Here is a 23,181-nt window from a genome sequence, read left to right as displayed (position 1 = left end):
TTGAAGAATCTCCTGTCATTCTAAGACTCTCCCATAAGCAATATCCTAAATAATTTTAATTAGTGTAAGAACAGTAAATATTTTATCTTTGGTTTTTTTAACTCTGGGTGTGTCACTTGCTTTTCTTTATATAATTTTGTTTTCTTGAGCTATTGATTCAACTCTTAAAAATTCATTTTGCAAGAAAGAAAAATTTCAAGTTTGTAGGTTTTTTTTTGAGGGGTGGGGAGGGAGCAGCTTTGCAAGTACGTGTGTGGAAGAGAAAGATTTTGTGCTCACAGTAAATTACAGCTATAGGAGAATTTAAAACTACCCTGGCTGCTTTGGCTTGTATAACAGTGCCTCATTTTAGTGATGATGTTAGTTTATACGAAAATCTTTCTGTAGATTTCACATTGAAAAAATAAATCTCCTTAAAGCTCTTTTTTTTTTTTTCCCTATAAAGGGATCTTTCTCTTTGTGAAGATATGGGAAAGTGAAATATTTGAAATGACATGCTGTACCCAGTACTGGTTTATGCTAAAACTTTGGTCTGTTTCATAAAATGTACTACACTTACTGAGGGAGCTGAAATTGCCTTGGAGACAACATGAAGAATCTGTTGTGCCTTGAAAAAACTGCCTGCAAAAGCCTGTTTTCTGTGACTGCTGGCTCAGACAATTCCAGTCTCTCTCTTTAGACATACAAAACTGAACAATTTTAAATCATAGATGCTTCTATTTTAATGGTTTTGGGCAGCAGTTGGGGTTTGTGTGCAAGAAAGACCAGTACAAAATTCTTTCATGTGTAGTCTTTTTGATGTTTTCTCAACAATTGATTATATTTTTCACTTTTATGCATAATATCCATTTGTGGATAGGGAGAGAGGGGGAAGACTGCTCGAGTTGTAGAAATGGCTAGAGGTTTATATGGCCAATGCTGCTTCTGCTGATCTTAAAATATATTATGGATGAAGTATATTCTAATCTTGTGGCAAAGAGATAGGTTTCTGGAAATAAAATATACATTTTTCAGAATGTATATTTCATTCAGAAAAATAAAAATGCTGTCTGTGGCCAAGCATCATATAAGCAAATATTGTATCACTAGCAAGAAGATTCTAACCTTTTGTTTCAATCATCCAAAAGGAGTTTGATTCCCTTCAATCATCAATACAGTTTTCAGCATAGCAAACAAGGCTGCTGGCCATTCAGATGGTACTAGCTTCCCTGATTCATAGTTTTTAGAGGGCTGTATCACTTCCAGAGTTGTTTAAAATATACATAGTTTAAGTCTTAATCAGTGAGAAACTCAGTGCATGAACTTTGATGTTGGAAATATTATTCTGTAAATTTTTTAAATAAATGCAGTAATCTGAAATGAGTCATTCAGTCAAAATATAATTAAGTTTCTGAAAGCTGGAAAAGTTGGAAAGTTTCTGTTAAGGTAATATAATAGTAAATATATATTTTTATTTGAAAATGGAGTAACATTTACTACATTCAAGGGAAGTATTGGTTCTTATAGCAGGACCAGCATGCCATTCCTTTTCTTTTGGGTTTAACTAGCTTTTCTGTGAAATAAAAGCTCTAGGACTATTTTTTACTTTCTAGAAAAATCACACAAGGCTGATTGTAGAAGAATGATAAAATATTTTGAAGAATAAGGTTAAGAACTCTGTTATGTGCCTATTCTTTACAATTTTGAAGTCCTTTCAAAGACCTCCTGCCTTTGAGAGCTTGTAAATATTCTGTAAACCTATTTATTCTGTTTGTTTACTAATGGCATGGAATCACTTTATTGTTTGCTAACTCTTGACAAAATTAATCTCAGCTGCACAAAGGAGACAATAAATTGAATATGCCTGCATATTCAAAAAGAATATCAAGAATGTTGAGGAGCTTCTTTAAATGTTACCATTGGGCTATAGCAGTCAAAGCTGAAGGCCCAACTTTTATTTTTGCCTACTTTCAATGGTGTACAATAGATTGGTTGTCATAACTAAAATTGGTCAATTGTAATTAACAATATTAACTTGCTAATCAAGACAAGCCTACAACCCTGCTACTGATTATTTTTTCTGGCTGCTAGGCCATGATTTTGGATCCAACTGATCTGGTTGCCAGCTGCTTCTGGCATGTGGAGTGCTGGCACAGAAAGCTGCTGTGGTGTTGCAGAGTGCTGAAGGTTTATGTTTATGCTCTATCTTTATAGAGAGTGACTGCCTGCCTGGGAAGAATGTGTACCAATGTATGTAATTTAGCTTCCATTAAAATACTTTTTTTTAAAGGATGTTGGGGAAACACAAGTTTTCAGCCTTTGGTGGCTGCAGATTAGTGTACTTAGTTAAATGTGTTACAACCTTTGCAGGTTGAGTTGGAAGGGCATTTTAAGTCATGTATGTAGTATTTTTTTCTGTCAAACATCAATGAAAAAATTAGTGCAGCCTTTTGGCATAAATATTCAAGGACAAGAAATTGAGTTGGAAAGCAGATAGATTAGGTATTTGCTTCTACAAAGTCCATTTCCTAATTAGGAAGAACGAAGTGAAGAAAACCCAAAAATAGTACATTTCTGAATCCAGGTAGTATCACTATAGAAGTTTTAACTTGTGAAACCTGCAGTGCAAATTAACAACTCTTCAGCCATACCAATTTCTTCTCTCTTTGCTGCTGTTAGCCTTTCCTTTCAGCTGAAGTTGATGTGCGTATGCTGCATCTGATGCAAAGGTTCTAAAGCTGCTCTTTGCATAAATACTTAACAGTCTTGTGAAGTGATGCATGGATTTGGCAATAAGCAATCCAACTGGGAGAAAACAAGAACAAAAAACATTGTAAGGCTGAGGATTAAAGCTGACAGAACAAATTCTTGTTGAATAATTGTTTTACCTTATCACTAAAGCATTTCTGAGCACCCAAGTTTGATAGCTAAGTAATTCAGCAATATCTTCCAATGTCAGACACTGTCAGATTAAAATGGTTTAGAGTTTCCAGAAAGTTTCCAGACTCCAGCAATCTGTCACTTTGTAAAGACATTATTTCCTTACCTTGAAGAAATAGTCAACAGTAATCAGGACCTAAGGGGGCAGAAATAATCAGGTTTTCAAATGCTACTATTTGTGCTGGAGCTACAGTCAAAGAGGAGTCCTCTGCTAGCTCATACAGTTGTTAGCTGTTGAGTCTTGTGCAGGGGTACTCCCTTCTAGGAGAAGGAAAAACTAAAAGACAGAAAATTAAAACATGATTGAAGTAAAGTTACAGCCTGAAATTTAAACTACTCTTAAAATTACCTTTATAATTGTTTAGGATTATTCTAAGGTTTGATCTTCAGGCATTAATTTGTATTATATGTAAACTTACTTTTCTTGAGTTATATCTTTCGGCTTCTTACTTGAAATCTTATCTGCATATGAGAACTTCTTTGTTCTTTAAAACTTGAAAGTAGATGGATTCCAAAGGGAGATTTATAGACTGTAGGAGTATTGTATTTTAAGTTTGATGTGACAGCAATCACATATATTCAATATGATGGTTTTTACAGATGACTGTAAATTCTTTTTTTTTTTTTAATTATTATTTATAAGTTTTAGAATACCTTGTTTTCTATTTTTTTTGTTCATCCTAATGTTCTGCTTTGTCTCTTCATCTCTTACTTTGGTCATGTACTGGGTTTTCTACTTTACCTCAAACTTGTCTCATATATTCCTGTTTGCCTGTTGCCTTATTTCTACCTTTTGGTAGCATAGACCTTGCAGTGTAGGATACCAAAAAGACATTTCTTTAATTACTTTTTGATGGCTTTCTCTTTCAGGATAACATTTTGTCACCTGCCTTTCCAAAGCAAATGGCTGTATGTGGGCACCGAAAGAGGAAACATTCACATTGTCAATGTGGAATCATTTACTCTCTCAGGCTATGTCATCATGTGGAATAAAGCCATTGAACTGTGAGTTTGCTCAAGTTTTGTCTGTGTTGGGGAGGGAACAGCAGTGTCTCAGATGTTAACATCAGTTGCAGAAATATCATTGTTATATAGAGAGGCCTCCATATTCATCTTACTGCACTACATACACAGTCAAACTACATAGTCATGTAGATATTTTTATTTTCAAGAATGTGAAGTGCTAATGTTTGTATGTTTCTGCCTTTTGGCAGTATTTTATCATAGTTTCAGGGGTAGACATGGAAATAGACAAAACAGAGAGTATAGAAATAGATGTAGAAATCACTGTGTGGGGTTAAAATAGAAACAAAAATAATATAGATTAAAATATGCTGTGGCTGGTACTTGGATAGACATGTCACTTCTACAGTTGGGGATTAAAGACCAAAGTGTAAAGACAATGCATTTTTTAAGAGGGCTGATGTACTCTCAGTCAGAAGTGACTTTCTGAAATTCATATAAATTTAAAATTTAAATTTTGGAAAATTTAAATGAGTCTATTTCAAGAGCAAAATACGTTTTATAGCTATTGTCACTGCATCTCCTTTTTTTAATGTTAGAATTGTATGTACAAATACAGTGGTTGGTGGGGGAAAGATGTAGTTATTGCTGCACTTCCTGTGCTGGTATTTTGTTCCCAGTATGTTTTCTTTCAAAAATAGATGAAGTCCATCACTTGCCAAAGGGTGTTGAGGCAAACACAGCTCTTTATTAGCCCATCTTCTTCAATGCAAGAAGTCCAAATAAAGTGTTAATTCTGTGTTATTGTAACAATTGCCATCTTTGCCATTGTTTATAAATAATGGCAAAACCTGTATTCCAGTATAAAGGTAAACATTTTATCCTATGGTAATCCTCTGGTTTATTGATAGGCAGTAAATTAATTTTTCCTTAAGACTAAGTGTCTGCAAACAGACATGGTATTTATGGGCTTGAAGATAAAATTAAAGTAACTCCATTTTGGAATGCCACAACTTGCTTATTATATGGAGTCTGTATCTGCAGAATCTGTATTATTTCCAGTCATTGTGAGATACCATGTAGGGTAGGGGACAATTTTTTTTAATGGAAACATTTCTTTTTCAGGTCATCCAAATCTCACCCAGGACCTGTTGTCCACATTAGTGACAATCCAATGGATGAAGGAAAGGTAGGCTATTTTACAAACTCTTCAATACGTTATTTTCAAGCAAGACTTGTTTAAAATACAGATACAGCTGCTATTTAAGGAATGTTTGAGTATATGAGGACAACAAAGGTTTTAGGCCCTGAAATAATACAAAGCAAGGTACAGACATGACTGTAGGATACATTACTGGAATAAATCATCATATAATTGGAAACATGTGAAAACGCAAATGAAAATGATTAGCTGCAAGACTTTTGGAAATAAAAGCAAAGAATTTTACTTATAATGATAAAAATGAAGATATTGCAAAAAAAATACAACACCAATCATAACTAGAGTGCTGAAAGTGTGATGGAAATTACTTCCACTTTTTCATGCTCTTGGGTGTTATTTTACAACTCTAAACTGCTTATTTATATAGCATATTTATATAGAATACCATGTATTTTGTCTTTAGATTGACTAATATAAGGTTTTATAGAATTTGACATTAACTCATATTCCCATATTAGGCCACATATTATAATTACTAGGTGCTGTTTCCTAATGAAACTGGCCTACAGAACAATGAGATATTCCAGAAAAGGAAACCAAAATATGTGAGAAGTATCTGCGTATTAGACTTGTATTTTCATTCTTATGAGACAGTATTGACATAATCATCTGTTCATCTTGGCAAGAAGTTTTACATAAACTACATGGTCCTGAAGCCCTTGCAAGACAGGAGTCCTTCTCCTGTGACATACCATTTTTCTTACTAGTGTCCTACATATGCAGGAGAAATACATTTTTTTCTACTTTGTGTTTTTCATGTCAGTAGTAGATTAAATTGTAGAGAGGGAATGATCCTATTGTTTCAGCAGTGGTTTGAAAGTTTTAGCTAGTTATCAGCTAAACACCTGAGGTTTCAGTCCAGCAGAGAATTTAGTAAGTAGAAGGTTTTTTCAGTAGTATGAGGCTCACTTCAGTAAGTGCATAACTAATGGGTTTGTCTGTAGAATTAGGTTGAATTCTAGGTTGAATGTTCCAGGCTTATAGTCTCTAGCATATGAATGCAATGAAGCTGTTGTAATTTTAGGAAATACAAGTGATTAATTAATTTTGATGTATTCCACTCCACATCTAATTATTGTCAATTAAAATTTAAAAATTACTGGGTTTATTCATCAGTTTATCAATCAGTGTTTTGAAATCTGACCTTGTGCTTTTCTTATTTCTCGTAAGAAAAGCACTACTAAAAAACCACTGTGTAGTTGCAAAAATCCCTCATGTACGCACTTTTAAAATTTGTTCATGCTTTTAGTTTTCTAATCACAGTGGTTTTTCTAATGCTTTAAGTTAAAATAGAGAAATTATAATATATAGCATATGATATACAAGATAATTAAAAATATACATAATGTTCAAGGGAAAAATTGAATAGTCACTCTTACTAGATCAAACATGTCTAATATTTATGGTGTTTTAGTGCTGTATAAGCACTGACAGAGATGAAATATTTTATTTCTAAGATTGTAGGAGATCTGTTATTTTTGTACTGGAGACAATGGTACACCCTGAAAATCTTAATATGCTGAAAAGACTGTCCAGGCAAAACCTGTAGGTATGGCACTGGATTGTTATTACTGCCTTATGTTGGCCATGGGTTTTTGGTTTGGTTTTTTTTCCATTAAGAGAAGTAGCACTTAAGATAGGAGAGCAAAACACTTAGATAGTCAACAATGTGTTAGACCAGCTATTATGAGCAATTTGAGACTTCACTCCCTGCAGTAAGAGTTTCAACTTGCTTCTTGCAAAAAGATTATTTGGGAAATTATCTACTTTGGTTTATCTAGTTTTCCTCCTATGAACAAATAATGTTTCTGGTGTTCCTTCAGCCAGTTATCTCAATTGTGATTAACATCTGGAGAAAGCTCATAGTTCATAGTTTCTTTATAGACAATGAAATCTTACTGAGAACTTCAGGGGGAATATTATATTCTTCTAGCAAATTTTAGCTGAATGAATTCCAGTGAGAAAAATCCACAATAAACTTCTTCTTTTTAACACTCTTTATTTTCACTCTGGGTGGAATACGCACAGCAAGGTTTAATATAGATCTTTCTGCAACTCAAAGCAATTTCCAAGGAATCTTTAGAAGGATGTTTTCATTTTTTTTCTAATTTTGCATGAATGTCCATTGTATTTTCTGGAACTTGAGGGCAATAAGTACAAAGTAAACCTTTCAATCATTGAGGCTTTCACCTTTTTAATTTTTGTTTTTATAATTACTTGCAGTTTCTATACGTGTTATAATGCTGCCTATCTTTTGAGACACAAACTTCAGGCATTGCAAATGATATAATTTTGCTTTTCCTTATAAAGAATTAATGTATCTTCTCAATGCAGCTTCTGATTGGCTTTGAATCTGGGACGGTGGTATTATGGGACCTGAAGTCAAAGAAAGCAGATTACAGATATACACATGATGAGGTAACATTTTTCATCTGTGTTACTTACTCTGAGGATATAATGCACTATTATACTGACTTCTATTAGTTTTTTAATCTTCTGCTTCTGTCACCAGTGGATCGATAAGTAGATCTATTTGAAATTGCAGGAACTGGAAATTTTCTCTGAAAGAGCAGTAGGGGTTGGATAATAAACTTCAGACCAAATAACTTCACTGAGTTTAAGTTTGTAAAGTAATGGATGGATTGTATTTTTTCACTAAGCTTTTAGGTCTTTTTTCTGTTAATCATTTAATTTTCACCTGTGTTAAGAGCTTAAGTTGAAACAAGAGGGTTTAGCAATTTCTGTAATTTGGGATGTCTCACATATTCTTGGAACTGCGAGTGGAAAGGGAAGGGGAAGAAACCACTAAATAAATAGTTTCACTACAACATTTCTCTAACTACTTTTTCTTTGTAGAATAAGATCAAGATCAATTCTCTTTGAAATGAGACTGGAGGAGGTTTAAAGAAACAATGACATTAAGTAGGATTCATTTCTTTAAAATTTGATTCTTGAGAGAATAGATGTCTTGAAAGACTGAGATTAAGAAAAATGAGTCAGCATAATAGCAAGTTGATGTATTTTATTTAAAATAATACAAGATTGTTCCTGATTACATTGTGTTGACTGTAAAATGGCTTTGTCATTGTTCAGTACCAGCTTTAGGGGTTTTTTTTGGTGGGGGGGTGTGGGTAGGGGTGTGGGGTTGTTGGGTTTTTTGGCAGCACTTCTGGCTCAGTACTTGTGTGTATTATATCAAACAAGAGTTTGCTTGGAGGGGGAGGGTCTGAAGTAGTGTAACCCTTAGCTCATCAGAAATGCTCATATAAGACCCAGAGTGTTATGCAAACAACAATTTTTCTCCCTTCCATTTTCATTGCATGAAACTAATTCATTCCTTTTATCTTCTTTTTTTTCCATAAATTTACTCATGTCTTCATCATCTTTTTCTTCCTAGACCTCTTTCTTGTGTTGTTCTCTAAGTTTTTAAACCATTGTATTTTGCCCTTGTTTTATAAAACAAGCACAGCAGCATAGTATATATGAAGAATGTGGGTACACTGGATTTATCATGTGGAAAAATTGTCTTTGGACTTGTTTTGTTTTTCTCTTTCTATCGATCTTGATATTGGATTAGCCTTAAAATGCACCATAAAACCAGAGTGTTCTGCAGGTGTTATTTGTCAGGTCAAAGTCCTGACATTTAGCCATCATTTTTCATTGACTTAGTTGGACAGTAAAAATTAAAGTCTTTCTGCAGTTTTTCCCTAAAATCCTGATTTCTGCTTTAAATGTGGTTTGGTACTGTCAGCAGACTTTACCATCTTAATATTGTTCTAATTTTCCAAGTTGCTTATGAATAAACTGAGCAGTATAGATCCCTGAGAGTCTCTACCATTTAGCTTCATCCATGAACTAATCAATTAGTGCCAGCCTGTCTTTATTCCAGATTGCTTTACTTCCTTAACCAGTTATTTCTTTGTTCAAAGGTATCTTGTCTCTTAAGTTTTAGCTCCCTTTGAGATATGTTGTTGAAGGACTTTGAAAGTTTTGTAGATGGCTTAAGTGGTGTTTCCATGAACCTCATGCTTTTTACCATTCTTGAAGCTTAGTTTGACTATAATTACCTCTCTCAAAAAGCATGTTGACTACTCCTGTCTGGTATATTATACTCATCCATACGTCATTTAACTCTGTTCCTCATTAAAATTTTGTTGCAGTTTCTAGAAATTTACCTAAGGTAGACATCATGCTGCTTATTCTGTTTTTTTATTTTTTACTTTGTAGCCTATTATTTAAAAATTGGCTAAATATCTGTCTCACTACTTTTTGGAACCAATTCTGACTTGAGAGGCTGTAGTGTATCAGTAACTAGTTTAGATATTACATCTTTGATTTTCTTTAGGATTTAGAAGTGAATGCAGTATTCAGTTTGCAGTATTCTAGGTATTCAGTTTGGGTTTTTTGGTTGCAGGAGAGGTAATGAAATACCTCAGGTAATGAATTACCTTACCCTTGGTAATGAAATGGTCTTATTGTAACTTGGGAATGGTTAGGAGAGGAAAGAAAATGATGATCTGGTAATTAGTGGTTTCCTTGCTCATGAGAGTGTGTACACAGAAGACTCAGAGTGGGACAGTGAAGTAGTGCCTTGTCTCAGGAGATCTTCTCTCTCTGGTCAGTGTGATGCAGAGCAAAGAAAGTTCTTTGCCATTTTGTTTCCTGCTGACAAGCTGTGTGAATTTGGAAATTTCTGTGCAGAGAATCTTTCTAGCTAGTTTCTTGTTGACTTCCTGGTTTTGTGGCGTTGTTAGAGAACTTCTTTTGTGCACGGACTTTAAGGGCTGCATTCCATCATGAACATGTGTGCCAACCTACCCTTAAGGGACAGGGAGCATCTAATGTCACAGCATGCTTCACCTCTTCTCTCACAGAGGGTAATGCATGTGACATTCTGCCCCGTAGCAGGAGCCGGATTTTAAGCCTCAGGATTTATACCCTTGGTTCTCTGCTTGTTCTTGATGAGAGCTCTTTTGAGTGTGGAGTTGACAACCAGTAAGAAGAAGAGAACTACTTAGTCCAATCTTGTCATGCTTGCCATCTTAGGGGGTGGCTAGGCTTCCTCAGGCATCATGAGCAGGGTGGCCAGGACATTGATACTATAAAGAACATTTGCTAGAAACTTTGCCATTGGATTGGTTTCCTCCTCTCTCGTCACTTTGTAGTTGATGTTATTCTTTAAGTGTGTGACTTGAAGGTCCCTGCAGTCTTTTGCCATCATTTGATGCAACTTTCTTAACTTGAAACTTTGAATGTGTGCAGGGATCCAAATGTCATCCTTTCTTCCTTAGCAGAGGAAGATCATAATGAGGGTCAAAATCCCTGTGCATCCAGAGGTTTGTGGAAAGATACCTGTTATTTCCTGAGGGAAGGCGTTGGATCCAATTATATGGGTTTGTTCCTTCCCGCTTGGTTTCATTTCAAATGGCCTGACCTTTAGAAGGCTTTCTTGAAACAAATTCCCATGTTGTGGTAGGGCAGCCTCATTTGTTGCCTGAAAGCCAGGTTAATGGAACACTGTGCAGACTTTGTTCCTGTTGGAACACGTGTGCTTCCCAGAGCCCTGGGCTAATAGCTGCAGCACAGGGACACTTGGACACCCATCCCAAGGACAGGAGCAGGTGGGTAACATTAACCATGGCTGGGGGATGCAGCTCAAGGTCATGATTTGGGTCAGTGCTGATTGCTGGCGTATTCTCTGAAGAGCATTCTATTTACAGGACAAGTCAGAGAATTTAGTTATAATTTGATTTTTCTATATTATGAATTAAATCCTGAACTTAAAATAGTGTGTATTTTTTATTATAACAGTAATATTTTGAATATTTAGAATTAGTTAGAATAATGCACAGATGTATCATTATTTTTCAGAGAATTTGGAGGAAAGTATTTGTACATAATGGAACTGCAGCTGTGAATGAACTTTTGTTTAGAAAATTTCTTTGAAACCCTTTCCTCAAAACATTCATCCCTTTTGTCTTGGGCAGGCTCAATGAAAAAGTAAGACTGAATTCCTTTTGCACCTTTCTTAAGCCTTTTATATGCAGACACTGGGGATTTAAGGAAAGTAAGCTGTGCATTTTTAATGTTAAATACATTTTATATTGCTGTCATTTCCCAACCTGTGTGTTCATGAAAGAAATCAAACAAATTTCTCAACTATTGGCTTTTTCTTAAAAAAAAACCCCACAAATCTCTTAACTGTAACTTCTGAAACCTAAAGCTTGTTTTATAATCAAGTCCCTTCTTCAAGTAATATTTTGTTTGTTCTGATGTCAAGTAAGCTTTGACAGCATTAACTATAATGCATTATAGATTACTATTTTTAGACTCGGTGTTCTGGTACATGGTTGAGTGTAAGAGATTATTTTAGAGCATTAAAAACATGTCAAAGTAGCTTGTGGAATTAAGAGGACAGGGGGAAGAGAAACAACCCCAGAATGTGACTTGCCAGAAACCAAAGTGTGTCAATGTATTTCTTTTCATCAAAACAATCTTCATGATGCATTGTCATTTAAGTCTCAGTAACGACATTTTTTTGTTTTCTTCCTTTTGCAGCATTTTCCCCCCTTCCTTAGGTTGTTGACAAGAGAGTTAGCATAAAACCCCCAAGTTTTAAAATACTTTCTTTATATATTTTGGTGAACCAAATATATTTTGTAGAAAAGGATTCAGTATCATCATCCATTCATGTTTAAATGAAAATGCTGCCCATATCCGTGGAAATTAAAGGACTGTCAGAATAAGGCTGTGAAATCTGGTTAAGATATCTGGGTAAGATATGGTAAATAGCCAGTCTAGCTTGCAGAATAACTAATCATGGGCTTTGCCAGTGATATGCAGTGTATTTCAAGCTCAATTAATGTCATGAGAGAGTAAAGGACCATTGAGAAATCCAAAGAATTATGAAAGGACCTATCAATGTCTCTGGTACATTCCATATTTGCGGTAGTCTAAATTTGGTGTTAGAAAAAAGGATTAAAATGATTCTCTTGAAACCAAGGTAAACTGCTTAAATTCATAACTTTTGTCTTTACGTCATTGAAATCCTCCATGTACTGTTCTGATTTTGGCTGGAACAGCTTTAATTTTCTTTCTAGTAGCTGGCACAGACCTGTCTGTTTAGATGCACTATGAGTATCTTTGATAACACACTGATGTTTTAGTGATGCTGAGTTGTTCTTTTTATTGCAATTATTGAACTGTTCTTACCTCAACCCGTGAGTTGTACTGTTTTTTTCTGGTTCTCCCCCACATCCTACTGGTGAGTGAGCAGCTGTGTGGTGCCTGGCTGCTGGCTGGGGTTGAGCCATGACAGATGAGAAGAGTGGTCTCAGACTGTTCCAAAATCATATGTATGTAATCAGCTGTAGGGCTAAAATAAGCCTGTAGGAATTTAAAAGAATGGGATTATTTGTATCAGTATTTAATGAATTGAAACAGCTCAATTCCCCTGGTGGAAAAATACCATAAAAGCTTGAGCCTTTATTGATGAACTTGACTCTTAAATTACAAGGTTGCATTTAAATTATTCATTTTTGTACCCCTTAAAAGAACCAAGAATAGTTGATTCTAGGGATATTTACAAGCTATTGCAGAAGTAAAAATAAAGTTCATAAAATGTTTTAAAATATGCAATAATCTCTTGAAAAGCTAGTGATCTACTTATGATATTTCTGTAGGAGTCTTGAATATAAATTATTTTAATTTTGTTCCTCAGACTTTTTTTGGTTTATTTGTGATTGCATTTTACAGTCCTATGTAAGTCTCTCTCAGTTAACTGCTGCAGTTGCTGCAAAAATCTTCCCTTAAAATCAGGCATGCTCCCCTTATTTGCAGGCAGCATTTCTCCACATGGGATAATCTTTTTGGAACAGATGGTGAATTGATTCTGTGTTTGTGTACACCCTGTCTTCACATAAAACTCAGGCATAGTTTCTACAATTTCTTGTTTAGGTGTATATAGGACAGCAAGGTCAATTGTTTTTTTATTCAAAAAAGTAACATTCAATTCTCCACTCCCCCAGAAAACACATAACTTTCTTAGAAGTTTTGAAACAAAATTCCCTAGAGTCCAGAACAGGTACCTTAAATTTGAATTACAGTGGAGAATAGTAGGAATACTTCTAATAAGAAACATTCTGTGGTAATTAATTAAATACAAAGATTTATCTGCACAAAGTTGATTGATTTTTTTATTAGAGTTCTCTCTGTGAGTTCCTGAAAAGATTGCCTGTATTTGGTTTGTTTTTAGAAATGGAAGGACTCAGAAGGGTAGTGAGGTCAGGACTTGATTTACCTGCACAGACAGCTCCATTTATGGATACAAATGCCTTGTGCCTTAAATATAGCAACAATCTTCTATGATACTTGGGTATGATCTTGTTATAAGGGGTTACTTTCTGGTCCCATGTGACCAGAAGAGATGACGCAGTTAGATTTGTACAAGCTCATGTAAGCATACTGCTGCATTATGGTACCAGAAAGAAAATAGGAAGTTTTAATAATTGAGAATTAGAGTGAAAACCGAGAGTTTTATTCTGCATCAGGAAGTTTTGTGTGAAATATTGCAATAAAAATATATTACTCCTAGGGGCTCTCTAGTGTCTGGGAAGATTTGCCTAGTTTTGCAGTCTCAGTGGATTCTGCTTAATTTTTCTATTTTATGCTTTCCTTCAAATTCCAGCACTAATAATAACCGTGGAAAAAATGAAAAAACTTTTTTGTTCTTGTGTATTGAGATGATTTTTCAGATAGCAGTTTTGTTTTGGTGATTGAGACTCTTGCTAATCAACAACTAGTGTTATCAGCTAACTGGTACTACTTAAGGTTATTATACTTTCATTACAAATGTATTCTCACCTGATCAGCTTGTTGTGTACCTCAAGATAGTGCTGGAGCTACTTACAGAGTTGGTTTTATTTTTTAGGCTTACAAGAATTTGTGAATTGTGTGATAGCAAAGGAGATTGCTCTATACAAAAGTGTATCATACCCATCCCATAGAGTTGTTAGTTGGATTATTTTTAAAAATATAGAAGATATATTTTGGTTATGTTTTAAAAAGTATTTAGCTGCATTACTAAATATAAAAAATTACTCTAAAACTAAAGAGACTAAAACTAGTCAGTAAATTGCCATAAAGTCAAAAGGCTCATTGTACTCTTTCAGAGATTTTATAATTTTCATCCCTCCATGTTCCTTGCAGAAAGTGAGAGCAGTGATCCTTCTCCTTTGCGCTCAGATCTTTTTATCTTCTTAAGCATTAATGGTGTTGGAACAGTAACAGGTTGTTGCATTTCTCTTCTCTTGACTTTTTTTCAAGAAAAGGAAGAAGTGATCATTTCTCAGATTTATTCTTCCTTCCTTTTTTGAAACTTGCTGTATTACTTGTTCTTAAGACCTATTTCTACATCAACTGTTCCATTTACACTGTGGGCTGCCTACTGTTATCAGGGTTAGACTTCATATGGGAGATTGTGTAAAATATACTGATTATGTTGTATTGCTAAACATGCTGTAGACATTTATTTTCTCAGTGACAAGAGCTTTTTTAAATACAGCCTTCTCTTTACCAATCTGCACTTCAAACTTGTTGATCCCTTGCTTCATTTGGTGTAATGTTGGTAAATAAAGAAAATTTTTCAATGTTTATGCAAGATTTCTTTTACAATACTGTTTTTTTTATAATTTATTTTTTTAAATTTAATTTTTTTAAAAAATATTTTTTATAATAGTTTTTTCTGAATAAAAATTTGACAGGCAGAATGATCAAGACCATTTCACTTTGACAGCAGGAGGCATCATGTGAGGAATTATGTTCAGGATTCTCAGTTACATGTGTAGATGTGATACTGGTACACAGAATCTCTTTAACAAAATCTATGGTGATTCCACAATACATAGGGAACAATATTAAATTTCACTAAGAAATGCTGAACTTAATCTGTAGTTTACATATATCCATATGTTATATTAATTTATATTGGGGAAATTTTTATTGGAGACTCTAGGCTCATACAGCATTTTCTTCTGTCATTTAAACTCTGGATTCTCCCATTCAGTTTGCTGGAAACTGTCTTGTCTCTCTGTATAACTTCATGAAATATGAAGATCTGATCTGTGTATAATCAGTTTGAGCAAAGCTTGCTTGGATCTGTCTTGAGATGTGCTCTTCATCCAGTAATTACTGCTTAAGCTGTCATTGCTGGTTACAGTTCTCTACTGTTCACACAGCCAGGTTTCCTCACAGAGGAAATCCCAAGGTCCCTGAGGAGCTGGAGTAAGCCCTTCTTACAGACAGAATCACTACTGAGGGTATTCAATAAGGATATTGTAAAACCCATCAGTTTTCACTTATTCAGCACCTGCTTTTCTAGTTTGCTTAATGTCTTTGTCATAAAAGTAAGTCTACCTTTTCAGTAATACCAAAGTTCTGTACTTCTTGCAGTTATTGGTTCCTTTTGCACCTTCTGTTTAGTAGAGAAATACTCTAAGGTTTCATTGTTTACTGATATTTTCATGCTATAACTAAAATTCCTGTGAACATCACCTAATGGTTTCATGATGTCTCCCTGTACTAACAGAGATGATGAAAGCAGAAATGGCACCAATCTTTCCTTGCTAGTTAATATTTTTGCCTTATTTGTATTCTTCACATTATTATTTACTTTCTTCTTGCCTGAAGGCAGCCACTAGATTTTATTTATTTAGTTATTTTCTGTAGATTTTATGTGGCGTGGTGTAATTGTTCTATTCTTCATTTTAGGAATCTAGAGATGATTTTTTATTTATGGAAAATTTTACGAGTAGATTCCTATGTTTTACTGCACCTCAAAGCTGCCATTGCAACATTAGAGTATCCAGGCTAATACTTTGCTTTCATCATCAAAATTTTAAAAAAATCTTGTTGCTTCAATTCTTGTTTTATGGAAGTTTTGAGCCAGTGCTTGCTTCTTGTGTTCATCCACATAAACAAACATATCAAAAGGATATGTTTGTTTATGTGGATATACTTGAACTTAATGATCTCATCCCATTTTTTTTGGTCTGGACAGTATGTTTTTCACAGTACTCAAAAATTTTGGTTAGCAAAGCTTAAATAAGAGCTTGCAGTTATTCTCTTCCTGCTAACTTTCATGGAAGAAAGCTTCAATACTAGGCTGAGAAGGGTGGATTCCCTACTTGCCCCCCTGAACAGGTCACTACAGTGAAGACAGTATTTTTGATGGGTAAAGTGTGTCTGAAAGTACTAGTTACTTACAGAAAACTTACCATGAGTAAAGAGAGGTATTATTTAAACAGTAATTTCTCTAATTGGCTTTATCTGTTTAATGTCATGAGGAAGGTGTTAAGAATAAAATGTTAATAAGATAAATGATTTACGTTGCTCTGTTTTTTCTTGCCTAGGCTATCCACTCTGTGGCTTGGCATCATGAAGGAAAACAATTCATTTGTAGTCACTCAGATGGTACCTTGACCATATGGAATGTAAAATCTCCTACCAAACCATTCCAGACAATCACTCCACACGGTAAGATGACAATGGATATGCAATGAACTTGACAGCTCTTAACACGTAGAGAACTTGTTTTTAATAGAAGTGTATTTTGCAAAAAACAAGTATTAAAAGTGCACTTGCAATACAGTTAAAATCTTTCTCAGTCATATAGATTTCTCATAAATTTTACTTGAAAAAGAAAAATCTTTATGGGATAAGAATCCAAGTCAGTGCAGCTTTCTCTAAACCTTAAGCTTGTCTTCCACACAGTGACACTGATCTCAGAGTTAACTAATGCACATTTTGCAGGGCTGGCTTTTGGCTTGACATTACAATCCCATATATTGTTAAAAATACATATGAGCAAGTACCTGTTTTACATATAAATGTGTAGATTGCCACATAAATTTTCTGAAAGGTTTGTAACAGAATAAGAATAGCATCTCGTGAGATGTGCCCACGTCTGAGAGGTCTTGCATTAATGTTAATCTAGGAAATTAACATTACATGTTGTTCTTCTATGAAGTATACTGCTGCTCTTCAAGTGAGTTCTACACAAATGCCAGGCTTACATGGCATGTCTCTATTTCATGTCTTAGCATCTTAATTTAGATTTTTAAGTGAGGCTGTATTAGTGGGGATAATAGCACAGTTGAGAGAGGGCGGGCTTTTCATGCTCAATTGAAGTCTTAGCCATGAAGAGTAATAATCAGGATAAACCTCACTTGTAAGCTGACCAATTTCAATTGCAAAAGGGTAGACACATAAATTTTAAATCTCCTAGTTCTACTTAAAACAGCACTTTAGGGGAGGATTATACATTTGAAAACAAATATTCTACAGCAGTCAGGTTTAGAGTTAGTTTTTTCCTAAACATTCTAAGTTGGTGTGTTGAGAGCTTTAACAGATTTTTAATTATGTTATTCCAAGGCATACTCTATAACTGTCAAAGTTGTTGAATATATGTTTGCATGAATTTTATACTTCTCAAGCTGCACAGTGAATTTCATTACTTGCCATAATGTTATGGAAGTGTAAGATTAACACAGGAAAATCATTTACTTTAGGGAAGCAGCTGAAGGACGGAAAAAAGCCAGAACCCTGCAAACCTATCCTTAAGGTGGAATATAAAACAACTAGAGCTGGGTAAGACTTGTTTTATATGCAAAATGAATATATGTTACAGTTCAACACTTGGGGGATGGACTTTGTTTCCCAGTTGTTTGCGCACATGTTCTGATGGTATAGCTTTGTTTTAGTTTTGCTAAATTAGATATTGATGAAAAAACTACAAAAACTTGTATGAAGAAATTACTATAAACAACTCACCAGCACTGCTAATGCATTAGCTTCATTCTTCTTTCATGCTACTAAAACTTGTATGTGCTTTTGCTCAATTTTTTGCAAGTTCTAAAGAAAATGAAGATGATAAAGCACAGAAGACAACAAAACACAGACATGATTAATTGAACTCTAATAAATAGTACCCCGAATTGAATATTCAAAATTTTGAATACATGTTCCTTCCCCCTAAAATGTTATTAACAGACGTTTTTCTAGTAGAGTGCAGTAATTTATGCAGTGAAGTGTGCCTAATTATGCATATTGAAAATGTAACAAAGCAGTAATTGCAACAAGAGACTCAGATGAAATTACAGTATCTAGAGTAGCATGTTTTGTTACCAAGACTGGAGTTAGGATGGATGGATTTCATGAACTGTGTGGAATTTCTTCTATTTGTGGTTCTGAAGTGTTTGAGTAAAAAGTGCAATATAAAGATGAAATATTCATGGAAATATGTTCAGCTATTTGTAAAAGCTGATTTTTTGTTTGTTTTCTTTTATTATTTAATTTATTATCATTTATTTATTCTATTTTTAATTTAATATTTTCTGTATCTAAAATTTGTGTTTTATTTAATAATTTAATGTTTAATATCTTAATATAATGTTTTTATTTTTTTCTTTTATTGTTTATTTCTTTTATATTTTGTTTGTGTACCATTTGTTATTTGCTTTCAGGAATTCAAATCTTTAGAAGATGGTTGCTTAAATGATGCAGTATGTGTTGATATACTCATAATATCACTGGCTTCAGGTGTTTTTATATTTTGCTAAAAGTGAGGTAAATAGAAACTTAAAACTCTGCCTAGCTCCCAGTTTTATAAAAATCTGTCATCTGGAAAGCCATGGTTTACTTGTGAAAGTCTACATCTGTCTGCATAATCCTTTCACAACTGAAATATCAAAAGCTGATCTAAAGAGAGATAATCAAAAAGATCTCAGCTTCAGCAAGTTACAATTTCTGCAATCAAGAGCCTTCTTTTATGAATAGTCATTCTGAAGGAGAAGATTAGTTTGGAGCTTATTCTGTGACATTATATTATTACAATATGAAAACTACTTGACTTTTCACATAGTTTAAAGAGTAGTTTATTCTAGTATAATTTCTAAGAATTCTTGAGTGTTTGGGGAGGCTACTTTTTCCTAGTGTTTGGCTTGTTTTTTTTTTTCCTGTTGCACTTCTCACTTTCTGATGTTTTTCCAAACTGAATATTTTGATACATTTCAATTTACTCTTCTCTCTAATGTTTTCTATCTTCAGTGTACTGTTAAATCTATGATTATTGATAACTTTTCCTGAACTTTAATTAAGAGAGGGGGGAAAAAAACCTGGAAAAACCCCACCAGTCTGCACTGTGGTAGAGAAGCAGTGCACTGGAAATCTCCGTTCCTTTGATGCTATGAGTACTTCAGTTTGCAATTCAATTGTCAGTTTCACTTGTAATCTTACAAGATTTTTAAGGCAATATAGAACTACCTTTCAATAAATTTTTGGTAGATTTTCTGTTTACCATTTTCAATTGTTTAATTCTGAGCAAGGTAAGATTTTAACTTTTATCTAAAGTGCTGTCTTTTCTTAGATATGGTTAAATTTCTGTAGCACATAGGAGAATCATTTCTGGACAGGACAAAATTTTTCAGGTCGCTGAAACAATGTAGGAAACATATCAAACTTTTTTCTATAGCAATTCACTATAGCTATTCTTCAAATATTAAAAACAACAGAAAAAAGCAAAGAAAGTTTGCATTTAAGAGATAATATTTAATGCTTATTTAAGATATATTTTAAATCTTTATTATGAAAAAATGTTCTTTATTTCCATGCTCTATTTTGAACATCTATCACTCCTTTTTTTTTGTTTCTCCCTTATCTATCTAGAGTGGTCAAAGGTCTAGGTCTGTTTCAGTACCTCCTCCAGTGGAAAACATTTCACTGATACGATCTTAACTGTTTTTTTTGCTGCTTCTAATTCTAATAAGCTGTTTTTGGAGAAAAGGGGTTCAGAACCATGCAAACAGAAGGACAATAACTGATGGCAACCTATATTAAGGGCTACAGACACTATTCTTTTTACTGTTGCAGAGCTATTAATTCCTTCTCACTTTTTTTTTGTTTTTCCTTGCATTTTGTTTTCCATATTATAAAACTGGAGTCAGGACAAAAGGAGAACACAAGGCTTTTCCTGGGCTTTATCAGCTACCTATTTATTTGCTAACTTTGTGAGGTTTTCTGTTGCTTTTTGTTTGTTTGGTTTGGTTTTTAAGTGTACTGCAAATAGTGCAAATAAAAGTGAAGTGTCTAGAGCTAAAGTAATTTACCCTGCAACAAGACTATGTCTATAGCTTTATTTCTGAGAGGAAGGTTACTATTGATGAATAAGGTGTGAAAAAGGTACATTCTTTGTATAGTCCTTGTGCAAAGTGGCATAATTTTGAAATCTCAGACCATAATGTCACTCTACTGCAGTCACTTTTCATCTAAAATACTCCATCTTTTGTGAAGCACTGAATTTCAAAGATAGCTTACCTTTTGAGCTTTCTAAAATGGTTCCCATACTGCTTTTTTTGTCTAAAGTCAATCTAGAGACACTCTAGCTTCCTAATGCCACTCCCTCCCCCTCCAGAATCAGTCCTTCCTAAAGTCCTTCATCCTTTCCACGTGTGCAGGTTCAGTACCCTATAGTATTTACTCCAGTTGATATTAGCATTATGGTAAAATTGCCTAATGTGTCTAATGGAAATTAGAGCTCAAAAGTCTCCTTGTAAAACATAATTCAGAAGGGTTTTGTCTTGGTATCTTTTGACAGCTGATGTAGCTGTCATTGACTAACTGAGCGGTGCCTCTTAGCAAGATGGTCGTGTGTAATTGGGACCTAGAGGTTGCATTAATGATGATGGTTCCCACTAAGTAAAAGTTGTTAATCTGTTCATTTATTTTGAATAATGCTGTTTTCTTGTGTGAGCTTACTGGTTTAAAACCACACTTCCTAAAATCAAATTTGAAGTTTTATTTTCACTACTACTATAGGACTTCAAGTATTAGGGTAAACTAACTCTTGAAGTCTTTTGCGTCTTCATACTAGGATTAACTTCTCCACAGATTGTCATGATCTGAAAAGTAAGCCAGATGGTACCAATGACCTGATTTCTCTATACGTCATTCTCTCACACATCTGGATTGTCAGAAGCTGGCTCACATTTGATGGTTTTCTTCTAAAATTGAACAGAAACATCTTCCTGGGTTGTGAGCCACTCAACTCTCAATTGTAATATGTTTCCATAGATTGCAAGACCTAATCCTGTATTTTCTGAATTTTTTTTTCAATAACCTGTTGCCTCCTTTTATGGTCAATTTCTTATAGTATTCTCTAAGTGATTTTACATATTTCACTGATGAGGAAATTCATCTAAGTGGATTACTTGTAAACCTGCTGAAGCTGAATTGTTTCAAAGAATCTCTATGGGCAGCTGCTAAAAATGCTATAAAGCAATTCCCTAAGATGCAAATTTTTTTTTTAAATGTGTTCCATTGTTTCAGGTAGGTAAAATGTAATTCCCAAAGTTGATTCAGTGTCATCTATTATATAAAGTACAAATCTTCTACATTTTTATTTTTAATTATGTATTTCTAATTGATGTGCACTAACCTTTTAATATGTATCACAGCTGAAGGGCAACACTTTAATTAGAAAATGCACATTCTGTGTTCATGGTAAATCCATGTTTCATGAAAATATGAAAAATTCATATGCAAACTTGTAGTGGTCTTTATGACAGACTCAAGTCAGGTTTAATCTTTGCGTCCTTTGTGGAAAATCTGTGTGACAGATCAATGTGCTCTATTCTTAGCTCTTCCATTCCTTGTGTCTAAAGGATACAGTTTCTGGCAAGCCTGCCCAAAGCAGTTTGATTACCTTGAGAAATAAAACCAGGAGAAGCCGACTTAAAATTGTCTCTGTGTATGAAAATTTAAAACTGAAATTTGTTACTCTGTTACTGTCAGTTGATCTCAGTGAATCTGCAAACCTGATAATTACTACAAATTCTCCTGGCAACATTATTGCTTAAAAAATCTTGATGATTTCTATGGACAAAAAATACTGCAGTAAATCATTCCAAAACAATGAGTCCTTACCAGTATTTTTCTCTTTACTGACATCCTGAAAAATACCAGACAAAAGCAAAGGGTGTAACTTTCTTAAAATTTCTTCATGGACATGACCATAAAAGATTGTGTGAAGTTTCAATACAAAGAGCTGAGATTAAATGAAGACTCCGAGAAAACTTAATCCTTTTCTTGGAATACACTCTGGCCTACTGTTATAGGCAGATATTGAACTTGATGGAGCCATGGTCTGATTTATGGCTGTTCCTTTGAGGTCTCTTCCTTGGCCAGCAGCACTCTTTGATCTTATCAAATCTTTGGTCATATGTCTTTCTGGAAGATTAAGCAAATTGTGAAGTAACTGTAGAAGCTGGAAGCTTCTCTCAGTCTGCTTTGCCTTCAGTGCTACAAACACGAAATACATTGCAGCCAAGTCTTAAACTCATAAAGTGCAGCATGCGCATAAACCAAACCCTTAATACGCATTTTTTAAGAATTCAGATGTATCTAGTCTCACTTGGTGTTTCAAATGCCATCTAGGGAAAGCCATTTAGATAGTATGGAAAAAGGTAGGAAATAGGAAAGGATGGGGGTGGAAAAAAAGTTTTCTTCAGCATCTCTTTTTACAGTACATCAGGATGGGGTTTCTTTTCTGTAGAAATTTCCTCCAGATATTGATATGCTAGCTGCTTCCAAGGAAGATGCAAATGAGGGGCAGGATTTTTACTGAAAGTGAGCATAAAAGTCAATCAGAAGCAACTGATAGATATGCAAGGTGCCCATTTTTACTTCAGAAATATAACATGAAATTTCAGGCAATAGTCAGTAATGAGTAACATTTATTTTTTGAGCTGCCTATTTACAGTCAGTATACTCTTTAAAAAGGATTATGTCCCATTTCAAACATAAGCAGTATTAAAATGAGTAACTCTAGACAATCAGGAAGTAAGAAAATACCTGGTAAAATTAACATACTTACTTCATCTTGTTTTCAATAAATGAAATAATAAATTGTACATTATGTGCATATTGGAAATATATGGATGTATTTACAAGTATGTTTCTGCAAAAGCTTTTAAAAAAAGTTTTAAGGGAAGCCTCTAATCTGCTCTTGAGACTAGAAGAAATAT

General features: G+C 34.2%; 1 protein-coding gene across 7 annotated transcripts in view; it reads left to right on the top strand.

Moving 5' to 3' along the window:
• The window catches only part of STXBP5 (syntaxin binding protein 5), a 105,153-nt gene that overhangs the window by 35,835 nt on the left and 46,137 nt on the right, over positions 1-23,181 (top strand). For all 7 annotated transcript variants that reach the window (XM_015621631.2, XM_015621638.2, XM_015621636.2 and 4 more), the window contains exons 5-9: positions 3,790-3,924; positions 5,008-5,071; positions 7,439-7,522; positions 16,513-16,636; positions 17,671-17,749. In XM_015621631.2, the coding sequence (XP_015477117.1) occupies positions 3,790-3,924; positions 5,008-5,071; positions 7,439-7,522; positions 16,513-16,636; positions 17,671-17,749 (486 nt within the window). The remainder of the gene's footprint in view (positions 1-3,789; positions 3,925-5,007; positions 5,072-7,438; positions 7,523-16,512; positions 16,637-17,670; positions 17,750-23,181) is intronic.

This window comes from Parus major, chromosome 3 (genome assembly GCF_001522545.3).
Source record: "Parus major isolate Abel chromosome 3, Parus_major1.1, whole genome shotgun sequence".
NCBI classification, from domain to species: Eukaryota; Metazoa; Chordata; class Aves; order Passeriformes; family Paridae; genus Parus; species Parus major.
The sequence above is the reverse complement of the archived record's forward strand: the minus strand, read 5'-3'. Positions and strand labels throughout refer to the sequence as shown.